This window comes from Harpia harpyja, chromosome 19, assembly GCF_026419915.1.
Source record: "Harpia harpyja isolate bHarHar1 chromosome 19, bHarHar1 primary haplotype, whole genome shotgun sequence".
Taxonomy (NCBI): Eukaryota; Metazoa; Chordata; class Aves; order Accipitriformes; family Accipitridae; genus Harpia; species Harpia harpyja.
Genome location: NC_068958.1, coordinates 23,159,502 through 23,172,521, shown reverse-complemented (window position 1 = coordinate 23,172,521; position 13,020 = coordinate 23,159,502). Strand labels below are relative to the sequence as shown.

The 13,020-nt window shown below is 48.5% G+C and overlaps 1 protein-coding gene across 6 annotated transcripts; it reads left to right on the top strand.

Moving 5' to 3' along the window:
- Positions 1-546: 546 nt before the first annotated feature.
- On the top strand, positions 547-12,520 carry INKA2 (inka box actin regulator 2). 6 transcript variants are annotated; one of them, XM_052815771.1, is made up of 3 exons: positions 592-677; positions 10,327-10,433; positions 10,576-12,520. In XM_052815771.1, the coding sequence occupies exons 2-3, from the start codon at positions 10,419-10,421 to the stop codon at positions 11,566-11,568; spliced, it is 1,008 nt and encodes a 335-aa protein (XP_052671731.1). In that variant the 5' UTR covers positions 592-677; positions 10,327-10,418; the 3' UTR covers positions 11,569-12,520. The 6 variants fall into 6 exon arrangements, with proteins under 6 accessions (XP_052671729.1, XP_052671731.1, XP_052671734.1 ...); XM_052815770.1 differs by lacking the exon at positions 592-677 and adding an exon at positions 8,447-8,966; XM_052815769.1 differs by lacking the exon at positions 10,327-10,433 and having other exon boundaries at positions 547-677.
- Positions 12,521-13,020: the final 500 nt, after the last annotated feature.

Genomic DNA, 13,020 nt, shown 5'->3' with positions numbered 1-13,020 from the left:
ATTGCCACCTTCCAGGGGAACCTCTAACATCCCCCAAGGTGGCAACGCGCAGCTTGGCCCAGGAGGGACGTGCCCCCCCGCAGCAACCCAACCCCCCAGACGGAACAAAACGGGGAAAGCCACAACTGGGTGGCCTTGCCATTTGTCGCGATTAAGGCCGTGGAGGTTAATCCACGCTTTTGTCGGGGTGCTGGGTCTCTGCAGAGCAATCTGCGGAACCTACACCGCAGCCGGCTGACCCACCGAACTTTTTCTCTGCCGGGAGGGAGACGGGGCCAATTCCCCGCACGAACTCCCGCGCTACCGGCGTCCCCGACTCCCGGCTTTGCTCTGCCTTCGACGCAAGAAGCCTCCCACCCTCTGACGCCTCCACCGGGACTCCCAGGCCCTGCAGCCCGGGGAGGGGGGGCATGGGGCACCCCCCCCCCTTTCCCCAGCGCACCGCCGCTCGGGGACGCGGTTCCGAAACCGCCTCCATCCCCGACAGCGCGGCCCGGGCTCTGCCCCGCCGGCAGCAGCAGCCGCCGCCCCCCGGTGCCGCCCCCCCCCCCCCCCGCCCGGCTTCCCCCCCCCCTTCCCCCGCACCGCGGGTGGCTGCGCGGGCGGAGCGGCCGCATGGAGGGGCCGCGCCGAGCCGGGCCATGGAGCACCACCTGCGGCGGCTGAGGCAGGAGCTGGTAAGGGGGCGGGCGGGGGGGGTCCCCGGGGTCCCCTCGCCGGGGCCCGGACCCGGACCGCGGTGGCCGGTGCCTGCGCGGTGCGCGGAGCCCGAGCTCTGCGGGGCTCGGCTCTTTTTTTTTGGGGGGGGGGGGGGGGATACGGGACACCGGCCCCCGCCGCGGGACGGGAAGGGCAGGTCCCGGGCACGGCCGGTGTCCGCCTGGCCGGGGGGAGGTCGGGGTCCCTCCGCAGGCTGTGCGTGTCCCCCCACCACCCCGCTCCCCTCACGTCTGCATCGCCCCGAGTCGGGCGGCAGGGCTCAGGCTCCCAGCGCCGGTCGGTCGGTCGCCGCCGGTCCGTTCGTCTGCGAGAGAGAATACGGGGACGGGGCGGGGGGGGCGGTGGCTTTGAAGAAAATGCCAGCGAGGATCGGAAATCAAAGAAACATTGGCAGAAATCTCCTATAAGAATAAGTTTACGGGCATCAAAGTGATGCGAACGGAGCGTGCGCTTGCCACCTCCAATACCCTCCGAAAATACTACTTCTTTAATAGGAAACCCTTTGTCATAAATCAGCACTGTTTTCTCCCTCCTCCCGCTCCCATTCAGACGGTAACCTCACTCGCTGAACTTGCTTGGGCTTGTCCGCAAGCCAGAAGGCACTGTTGGTACACTGGGGCTTGCTGGGGGCGGGTTGGTAGGAAGAACGGACACTTTCCAAAATAGGGTTCCAGCGCTCGGTGGGTCTGGCTGGCTGGGGAGTCCTGCGTTGTTCAGATAAATAGATAATGAGAACAAAAGGGGAAGACAAGGCAGGGCAGAAACGGGTGGGTGAAGTTTCTCAATGCACAAAAGCTTCCCGGTTCAGGGCTTAATAGGACGTTGTTTTCAGCTGGTATTTGTGCTAGCCGGAGTTTTACAAAACGGGCTCATACACAGTATTGCTATCCTGCCTGCATTACGGGAAACGTTTCGCGTGTAAGCAACACCATTTGAGTCAATACAGAGACACGCAAAGTTACAGCTGTGCCCAGGGCAGGCCAGGGACTCGCCGGTTCTCCTGCAGATGGGACGTGGCGTGCGAAGCCCGGGCTTTACTCCCAATAAATGTGGCAGCAGTGACATACCTGCTAGTATGCTAGTTACCACTGTTTCCCTAGCAAGCAGAGGAGCTGGAAGACAAACTAAAACAAAGGAAAATGAGAGTCACTAGTGTACTGTACGCTCTGTGCAATGAATGAAATGCAAACTGTAAACCAGGACATGTGTGTGATAATCTGGAAGATCTTTAAAATCTGAACGAGTTGGAAGGTGGGATGGGTAAAAAGAGTAACTTTCAAAAGAGCGTGCTTAGAATAAGGTTCCTAAATCTGTGTTTTGTCTTCTAAACAAGTCAGTTTCAGTATCTGAGCAGTATTTTTTATAGAAGCCTAAACATTGCACCTTTACTTGTGAGTCTAAAACATGCCTATGTTGTAGCACACAACATAACTTCTGAAGAATTTGAATATATTTGAAAGGAAGGCAGATGCCTCACAATGTGAAAACCAAAAAATACTTAAAATGAGAAAATGCTGGTTTTGTTCATACCCTTGCTATAATGCAGTAATGTATTTTTTTGAATTGTAAAAATGTGCCAATTTTTATTATATTAATAAACCAAGACCTTAGCCTGGCAAAGATTTATGTATATGCTTGGCTTAAAAAACTGGGAAGGGGCAGTTGTCACCTTCAGTAGGACTACTCCTCCCCCCCCCCTTTTTTTTTTTTTTGTTGCTTAAAAACTTACTTCGACAACAAATTCTCAGGGTATCAGAGTGCAGTCTTGGAGCTGTTGTGAGCACAGGCGTGCCAGGACAGCCCGCAGAGTGACAGCTGGAGAGACCCTCTGCCTTACAGCACACCGTCGGAAACAATTCCTTTCATCAGCAACTTAAGTGAGCTGCAGATTGCATTTAGTGAAGGTAGGAGGACTGTCTTAATTAAGACAACCATAAATGATATCCTGAGCAATAACATCTTTTAAAAATCAATACTTTCAAGATATCCTGGAATTAAAATAGATTAATGTTTCTTTAAAGACCAGCAAGCAATGCGATAGACAGCTGGGACCATCTGCATTGAATAGTGAGTGGGAACTGAACCTCTTGACCCTGCTTCTTTGCCACTTTCTTCATTACTGGGCAGGTCATGCCTCCAGACATTAAATGCACCAGAACCAAGAATCATGCGGGAGGAATGGTGGGAAGGACTTGGCCAGATCGAGACAACGAGCCACCCCGTGTGCAGCTAAACGGGAATCCAGTTCCAGGGCATCACTGCAAACTTGGAAACACAGTGGTTTGCGTTATGTCCAAGGAGCAGCTCCGGTCGGGTGGGAGGGAGCAGGGTCGTGCAGGGGTGTTCTGCAAAAATGCCCTGTTTGAGGAGCCAGGCTTGCTGAGGCTGGTCTGTGTAACACATGAAAGCTAGAGGCCATTCGATTAGCAGAAGTTTAGTTTGTCTCGGTGGAAACTACTGGAGCCTTTGGCTGGTTTTGAGGAGGGGATTATCTCAAAAAAGAGCGGATGTTGGCACAGCTCCCCGTTCCCAAGGAAGGGTTATCTTCAAGTGCAGCTCTATCACCCACCAGCATGGGATTCGAGGATTCCAGCTCTGATTTTTCTTTCTTCTGCTTTGTGTATTAAAAACATATTTAAATAATTGTGGGCTTGGTTTGGGCTGCTGGTATGGCCCAGCATTTCAACACACAACCTATGCATTGAGATCACACTGTGCTTCGCCAGGCAAGTCACAGATGAGCGTGGGTCTGGGCGTGCTTGCACCGGTCTTCGCATCTCCCCTGGGAAAGCTCTGCCATGGCTCCCAAGGGTGAATCTGACCCATTTCGGTCAATGAGAGATCTCCTATTCCAATCGCATGTTTTCCATTGTAAGCTGATAGTTTCTGGCATATGTGGTGTCCCTTTGATTGGAATTCATTCAGAAGCTTTCACGTGCAAATGCTTCACAGCCAGGAGAGCCTCAGCTGACACAGCCATTCATCCCAACTGGGTGTGGGATCGGGGGGCTCTGCAGTCGGATTGATTGCCGAAGCTGGGGTCCTCATCCCGGTGCCGTGGAGCCATTTTGGACAAGCCGTGCCAGCTCTCTGCACCTCAGTCTCTGTATGTAGAAAACACAGAAGACCTTGTTCCCCTCCTGTGGAAAGGCCCTGGAGATTTGTGGATGCAGTGTGGTTTGCAAGAATATGCGGTGCTGGTTTGTAAGCCCGGCATGGAATAAGTCGTGCATCTCCACTCCTTCTGTCACCTGTCCTTCATATGGCAGTTGTGAAATGAGCCACAGAGCTTACGAATCTTCCATTAATGCAATTAATACCAATCCTAAAAGTCCTCTTAACTTTATTGGCTGGATTCGGAGTCTGCAAACATCATTTTGAGGCACAGAAATATGATGTCTGCTTTCCAAGTTACAGAATGTTATCTCAGCTGAAAAATCAGATTTAACAAGAATTATCTTGCTCAGGGATTAGCAGAGAGGAATTTCATTTCCGTATCTCACGCTGCAGATGGCATTACCTCCGTAAACTTTCTGACACAGGGATTGTTTGCATTTATACATAGTAACATCAGCATATGTACCACAGGATTGGGGTTTTGAGGCTCTTCTACAATAAGAATAAATCACTTACTATCTAGCTAGGGACTGGCGAGTTCATGGGGCAGATTTATCTTACACTTGGGGTTTGTACGGCTGTAAGAGGCGAGGGGTCACAGTCAAGTTAGCTGTAGTTGTAACTTTACTTTGCATGTTTCGGTCTTTCTTGAGGAATCCAGGATATTTCTGGGTTTTCTGTTGCTTTTTTCTAGGAGGAAAAGTATTAAAGTAGGTATTTAAAACAAACCCCACCACTCTGACTTGAACTTTTGAATGTTCTCCCTGCATATTCATCATAAATGCGTCAAATTATTGAGTTTGATAGAGTCCGACTCCCTTCTTACATTAATTTATGTCCTGGTAGACAATGTTTCTTGCTATGAATATCTTGCAGGAATAGAACATTTGGTCTGAGTGAAAAATACAGCCAATTATTTTTAATCTTTGTCTCACACTGGGTCCTATTCTGGTAACTGTGTCATACTTGAAAAGGAGTCTGCTCTGTTTTCATTACTGCTATTTCTGAAGGGGCAGCTCTTGTGATTTGCAGTAGAGTAAGGCATAAATGACAGACCTCAAGGTCTAACGTCACTCTAACAGGTGGGAACACACAGCTCCATTTGTATCTCTGCTGATAAAATGGTCCCTTTAAGGATGGCTTTGCCCATCGCTGCAGGAGGTAGCGTTAGAAACTTGGGTGGTTATTGCAGAATCTTGTTCCTTGGTGTTGCCTTAAGAGAAGGTGCAAAGGAGTAACTTGACAGGAGATGTCCTGTCACATATAACCTGGGGAGAGAAAAAGCAGTCGTGGGCTTTGTCCACTTGTTTGTCTCCAGAGAAGACTCCTAAAGATGACGGTGGATTCTTTTAGACTCCCAGCTGCACATATTCAGGAACGTTAAAGACCAGATCCCCCAGTAAACCAGACCACTGGGCTGAAAACCAACACTTTTAACCATCATCTTCAATGGTCAGTCTGTACCTCGAGGCTTGTAGTCTCTCTTATCCCTGGGTTGTGAATAAAAGTCTGAAGGGTGGAGTTGTCTTTCGTCCATTTATTTCCTGGTTGTAGAGAATTGATTTTCTAATTTGCCTTTAAACGTAGCAAGTGTGATTGGGAAGCACAGAACAATATCATTGCAATGGAAAGGAAGGCAATTGAGTAAGGAAGATGGTTAATTGAGTGATGTGAACCATGTCTTTCATGGTTAACATCTGGTTAAGATCTATTCCAGCTACGGGGAAAAAAATATTTGGTAAAGTTTCAGCATCCTTCCTCTTTCAGATAAATTGTGAGCTCACAGTTAACATCCTCGTTTATGCCTAAAATACTCTGGAAAGGCAAGAGGTAGAAAAGAGACTTGAAATTCTTGTGATAAAAGGACAAAAAGGAGATTGCAGGGAAGAAAAAGAAAGGTGCAACATCAACCTGGAAAGCAGCTCTCTGTGAGCTGTGCAGTGCGCTCCGAAGTTATGCCCAGCCACAATTGCAGGCTTGTTGAAGATTAATCTAGTTAGTGACCCAAAGGAAAACACAGAAACAATATGATCAGCTCAGCAGTTCTAAAATAATTTTGGTCTCTATTATGTCATCCTCTTTAAAGACCAATTGTTTGTTGCTGGTTCTGTTGCCTATCAGCACTATTATTAAGAACTGCTATTTGCCATTTGTTCTTTCCTGTCCTCTTAGCAATAACTTCCTCTCTTTGCATTTCTTTTACCTAAAAGCTGGACATCTGTCTTCCTCCTCATTACAACAAACACACTCAGAGCTCTTCTTTTCAGTTCTCTGTGCTCAGCTGAAAGCCGTGGTGTGTTAGCAGGCTTTTTCCTTTTCTCCCATCAGCATCACAAAGCTGCTGCAGTCCTGGGCAGGCCAGATGTGCGGATGTGCTGGGAATACAGACAGCTGTGGCTCGAGGGGATTGATGGGAACTGAATTCTGAGAAATCAGTGAACGTAGGTGCTAATAGGAAAACATTAGTTCCCAAAGTGGGTTAAAAAAGTTACTTATTTACCTGTGAAGTGGGAAGTGACAAGCAAAATCTCCCCTATTTGTGGTCTCAGGTGTTTGGTTTTGAATTTGATAAAATGCCAGTAACTGCTGGAGGATGTTCCTTGGGGCAAGTTGTCCTCCTGCTGTGTTAATCAGTGGTAGAAGATCATTGATTTATAAACTGTGTAAACTAATAGCAGTTGTAGTTCTGGGAATAAGTATTTTGAGGAAATCATTAAAAAGGCATGGCTTACAAAGCGATTGATACCTTTGCTACTCAAAATGGTAGATTTCCAATGTAAAAAACCTCCATATTCGAACTCTGCCAGTTTTGCAAGATGCTCACAGTTTGTTGGGTTTTTTCCCCCCTCACACTGAATATTCCTTGATGATCATTTGAAAGTGCTTGAAAAGCTTTTGAATTTTGCCCTTCAGTTTTCAGTGTTCAGGGTGATTGTAGTTTAAGCAAGCTTTGCTTTGGAGAATCATTTAGCCAGAGCTGCCTTGTCCATGCCTTCACAGGAAGATTGATCTGGAGGTAATACCTTACTGCTGGAGAAGAAACGTTTAACATCACGCACCGAATCCCAGCCACTGGAGTGGAACACGCGCATCACAACCAACTCAGTGCTCAGTCCTGTGCGTACTTGTCTTGCTATAAAAAGCATCTGCGTTGGCTTGTTCAGAATTAGACTACAACTTTTTCATGCCAATTTTTAGGGACTGCGAAAATTTCAGAAAAAGTAATGAGATGCAATTTGAGGTACTTGATTTTTACCTGTTTTATAAATTTCAACATCTGCAAGTTGTCATTGTTCTAATTTGGCTTTTCTTGGAAGCAGAGGTGCCAAACAACCACTTGTATTGAAGAACAAAGTGTCTCAAATTAGACGCCTAGAGTCCCTTGAAATGCTGACGTATTTGTGCACCTTGAGCAGAGACCAGCATGTACAAGAAGGGAGGATGCTGATGAGCATGCTCTGTGCTAGACCCGAAGTTTTGTAATGAATGCCGTTTCCCCTGCACTCTGCTCTGCAGCATGACTGAGCGTGGGGCTGATTCAGCAACAGGTTTGGGATTTACAGCTCACAAACATGCACAAGACAGAACATCTCCTGATGCCCCATGGTGGCCAGCTTACATAATGTCACTTGCATAACCCCTGCAAGTACAGTCAGGGTCTCTCTCCATGCCAAATTAAGGCTCTCTGGGGTTTTGTGTCACATTCACGCTCCGTTTGAAATTGCACTTTAGTTCATCACAAATTCCAGTTCCTTCTACGTGAAGCGTGTGACCACAGAGCCAGCGAGGCTGCAGTGGTTGTCCATTCAGCCTTGAGTTCCCATCACCTTGCAGTCAGAGCATCTGTTTGGCTTCCAGCCCAATCTGCTGGATTATGCACAGAAACTTTTTGTCCTCTAGCAGCCCGGATAGTTCAATCTTGAACCTTCACCGGGGTGGTGGTCTCTCTTCTGTGGGAGATTGTTCCTTTTCTGAAGAGTCTCGGAGAAGCCAGTCTGAACTTGGGAGAACTGAGATCTTCTTGGCAAAGCAGAGAGAGTGGCTGTTAGACACGGAGGAAGAAACTTTTTTTTTTTTCCTCCAGAGTTTTCTCTCCAAGGTGAGGACTCTTAATTACCTCAGGGTAATTACTAGTGGATGAAATCCAAGCCCCTTCTGCAGACTGTAGAAGTCAGTGACTTCACTTTGGGCTGGGTTTCACTCACTCTTCAGTTCTGTAAAAGACTGAACAGATACCATGAAAAGCAAAAGCTAAAGCAGAGGGGGAGCCGTCTGCTGTTTTTTTTTAACTTGCACAACCCAAAGTTTTAGCAGTGTTTGCAAGCAGAGTTAAAAGCCTCAGGATCTTTAAAATTATCTTGCTGATGGTGGGAATCACATGGCCACAGGGACACCAAGGCTAAGTCCAGAGGGCAGGATTCATCCCACCCCAAAGCAGGTTGCTTGAAAGCGGACAGACGAGTCATGTCCCAAAAGCCCCCGTTTCTCCCCCTCTGCTGCGAGGGGGACGGCTCAGCCCAGCCCTCGGCGCCGGCAGCGCTGGGCATCAGGGGAGAAGTGTCCAAGCCTTGTAGTCATTCATGGGAAAGCATTTCCACTGATGAAAACATCTCCACTCCTTCTCCAGTGGCTCGGGCTCGCCAGGCTGGTGCTGGTGCCAGGTTTGGCAGAACAAGCTCATTTGTTCAGAAGGAAAAGTGCTGGAGCCTGAGCGTTCGGGGCTCAGGTCTTTTCTTGTCAGGGGGAGACGGGATCTGCCCGTGAGAAACGACCACACTGACGATAAATGCTGCCTATGAAATTTTAATGCTTAATAGAGCCTCGCTGGATGAGGTATGCATTGTAATGATACCACCCATCATGGGGGAGTTAATTGAATCAATGAGGTGAACAGCAGAGCCGTCCAGCATATGCCGAGGGTTTGATCAGCCCAGTCATTACCGCAGGACCTCGTCACTCAGCACGGCGTGATTACAGCGCTGCGCTGGCCAGGGGATTTGGTGGGAAGTGGCCAATGAGGGGCCAAGCTGGCTCCAAATCCAGCTTTTTGCAAAGCCCCAGATAAAACAGACTTCCATTAATAAGGCGAGAAAGGTTAGGACAAGAAGCATTACAGCAAATCTGGAGAGGTAAGGTGATAGTTTTGTCTGAGGCTTGTAGAGCATATGGCCCCAGCTTTTGTACGGGTAACCCAAGAGCTTGGTTAGTCTGTAAGTGGGGCATTATTTGCATGTCTACAGAAGTAGAGGTTTATTTGCTGATGGTAAAAAATTAGATAGCTGGAGACACTTGATAGTGTAATCAGGAAGCTAAACACAGGTTTTCTGTATCTTCACAGCTTGTGTGTTCTTTCTGGGTGATAAATAAGTTTCTTGGGAGTGAAGCTATGAAAAATGATCGTAACCTGCCAGCCAGTTTTAGGTTCTGGGGTTTGAAATGGAGATTTGTGGTCAGAAACTGTTGAGGAGCTTTCCGCTCATGGAGCTAGATTGTTACAGAGGATCCAATTTTTTGATGACTGCTCTTTCTCACTGGTCAGATCCACATACAGAAATGGAAATAGAGCAAGTAATTGAACTAACTTAGTTAAAATGAAGGAGATGTAAAAAAGTAAACCTTGATCACATAAAGCTGAACATAAGATGCATCTGTCCTTTTTTACCCTAAGCTCGAGATCTGTTGCTGTACAAAAATTGTGATGAGCCTTTTAAACTGTTTATGGCACCGTAGGCTGAAGCTTTTCCTAGACAGTGGTAATCTCTTCTGCAAACCACCTTACATCAATGTGACAAGTCTTCACCTCCAGCCCTGCCATCCCCTGCTGTTCTTCCCCTCTCCTTCCCATTCCCCACTCCCCCTCCCTGCTAAAAAAAAAAAAAGTGGCAGCTGTTGGAAAGTATAGCCCATTTGTTTTATGATGCCGCTTTGGGAATATGATCCAGATCCTACATGAGAGAGAGAAAGCAACAGAGCGAAAGAGTGGAGGGGGAAGTTTAGAAGCTCTGGAAAATAACTTGCTTATTTTAAGTCTAGTATAGAAAGTTAAATCTTTATAGCAAGGTTCAAGGATAAAGCAGAACTGCTACTAAAGGCTCTAGCTTGGGAATCAAAGGGATTGCTAGTTTAACGTAAGTAATTTTTGAGTCCGTTGGTTGGTTTGTACAAAATTTCAAGTGCATTGAAATGTCTTTGATTGTCCTGTAATGAGGGTATTATGATCTGAAGACATGTTATATAGTAACAATGCGATTCTTAATGGGGTTTATTTTTAATTTACTTTAGCACTTTAGGTAAAGCAGCAAGGTTCTTTGTGGAAAGTACTTCTGTTCATTATTCCGACTCCTGATTTCAGTTAGTTACAGGGCACAAAAGACACAAAAGCAGAAGAATATGCTAAGACTGGTGGCAGCCAGAACCATTCATAGTTCTACACCTTGGATTTGTGCCAAGCAATTAATGGAAATTCAAACTATTTATTTTTGTTGTCAGGTCAAAAAATCCACTCCTCCTGTCAGCTCCTCTTATTCCTGGAGGGAAACTCCTAGAAAAATCTAAGAAAAATCCAATTGTTCTTCCATGAAATGGATGTAGTACAGGTAGGATGCATCTAAAATGTAGTCAGTAGGACGAGGTGATGTTTCAGAAAGCTGCTCATCCCAGCTCTCCTGCCCTTTGGTCAAAATCTTCTTGCTCACTCCTGGGGACACTGACTCGATCTCTGCTTCCTTCCCTCCACAGCTATCCATGAAGGAGGTTGGAGACGGGCTGCACGAGCAGATGAACTGCATGATGGGTGCACTGCAGGAGCTGAAACTCCTCCAGGTCCAGACAGCTTTGGAGCAGTTGGACATCTCGGGGAGCCGGAGCACCGTTTCTGGCACTGAGCAGCACCAGTGCTGCCGAAGCAGCAGCGATGTGCCGAGGGCCCGGCAGGACGAGGGGCTGCGGGGGGAGGCATCGGTGGAGGAGCACGGCCCCACGTCCCTCACTTGTGCCGTGCCGCGGCCGGTGGGTTTGTCCCATCCCGTTGCGCTCCCGGCGGGCGGCCACCTTAAAGACACCCCCTCCTCCTTCAGAAACCTCCGTGATGAGGATGTTTGTCACCCAAAAGGACCTTCCTCCGCGTCGATCAGAGCAGAGCTCGTCCGCCCAAGGACATTCAAGCCCAGTAGCCAGGGCACAGCTGGGGGCTGGCCAGCATGCCAGGAGTGCCCAGGGTGCGACGATGGCCATGACTGGACATCCTCCCTAATGTCCCAGAGCAGGAATCGGCAGCCACTGGTGTTGGGGGATAACATCTTTGCAGACTTGGTTGGGAACTGGTTGGATCTGCCGGAGCTGGATAAGAAGGGGGAAAAGAACGAGGCGTCGCTGTCCATGAGCAGATCCCAGGAGCTCTGCAGGAAGTTCTCCCTCACGGCCAACATCTTCAAGAAGTTCCTGAGGAGCGTTCGGCCAGACCGAGACAGGCTTCTCAAGGAGAAACCTTGCTGGCTTCCGCCTGAAGACAAACAGCCCAAAATTTCTAAGAGACCCAAAAAGATGAACAAACTCAAGGGAACATTTTACTTCCCACTTCATGGGAACATCCAGAACCATCACAGCAAAGCGGAGAGGTGCCCAAAGGCAGAAAGCAATAGCGAGAAACCCAAAATTGGCACCAAGAAAGTCCACGATACCATAGACTACACCCAGTCTGGGTTTGACATCAATACAGCTGTTTGGGTCTGAGGTCATCGGCGTTCTCTGCTCTGCCGAGCATTTGTTCCACACCGGGGAGGACCTGGAGGCCGTACACTTCTTTTCAGGAGACCGCTGAGCTCTCAACATGGACCGAGATGAGAGAGGAGTCCTCTGCAAAACATGCTGTGGGCTTCCGTCACCTGCAAGTGGCATTTTCCAGAGAACTACAGCTTCAGGGGCAGTCCGAGCAGCAGCTGACACAGCCCCATGTGGGGAGACTTTTGGGGACTGATATTTGCAAAAATAATCAGAATCTTTAGCAGCTTTAGGGTGAGTGGTGACATGGATGACCAGCTCCTGGAGCCCAGCTTAAGATAGCCACTTCAGGCCCATTCCATCATCTCTAGTTAAAATAGCTGCAGCACAAAATTCACTGTGTGCATGTGTGTGTATGAGTGTGCAAATATATATATAGTTTTTTTAAAAAAAAAAAAATCTATTCCTGCTTGTGTGCACTTAAAACTGGGTTATAAACCAGGCAATTCAAGCATTGTACCTGAAGCACTTGTTATTTAAATTGAAAGAAATAAGTTTGAATTTATAAGACTTAAACAATTGCTAAGTGGGGGCATTGAACCCCAGCTTTGTTGTAGTTTGGCTGTGGGGTTTTCCCCGTAAACTGCATCTCCACCGTGCTCCCAGCGTCTCTCCTTCCCCTGCCAGTTAAACCAGTAGGACACAAGGCTCTTTTCATGGAAATTTGTGACCCTCAAGCTCTCAGCAGGTTTTCCTTCTCTCCCCATGCCCTTCTCCCCACAGGTCACACCAGATGCAGCGTTGCAAAAGTTTATTGTTGAGGTTGCACCAAGTTACAAAGTTGCAACAGACGTTTATTTTTGTTGTTTCCTATTGCTGTTGTGTACAAACCACGTCTTGACAGAACCAAGTTCTTCAGTGTCCAGCTCTCCAAGAGTTACCAATAAAGTGACATCAGTCTCCAGCGTGCTATGGGGCCGACTCCATCCCGGGGCAACCCTCAGTCCTGCTTTTCTCCAGGGCCGAAGCTGCTGGGTTTTCACCGTCATGAAAACTCGGCCGAGTAGGCACGAAAGCCTCGGCTGGCGGGGGTTGGAGCCGGGAGCGCGTGCGGTTTGTGTCAGCCTGTGCCCAGCGGGGACCGGGGAGTTTGGGGAGCGGCCAGGAGAGTTTCCATTCAAGGAGAGGTTATAAATCATAGCGGGGATAATAGCTGCAGCCGGAGTTCCCTGCCAGGGTCCCAGCGCTGCCCTGGAGGCACGTCCCACTGCAGCCCATGCACGTCCCCGAGAGCCTTCGGGTAACGCTTCAACGTCCATCCTCCTCCCCCAGCACGGGGAAGAGGCGGAGGGAGAAATGTTTGGGGGAGAAACTGCCGCTGAGGGAAGGTCCTCAGAGCTGCGCAGTCCCTGGCTCGTGGAGGGGGACGAGGCCACGCGGGTCCTGCCCCGCCGTAGGTCCTCT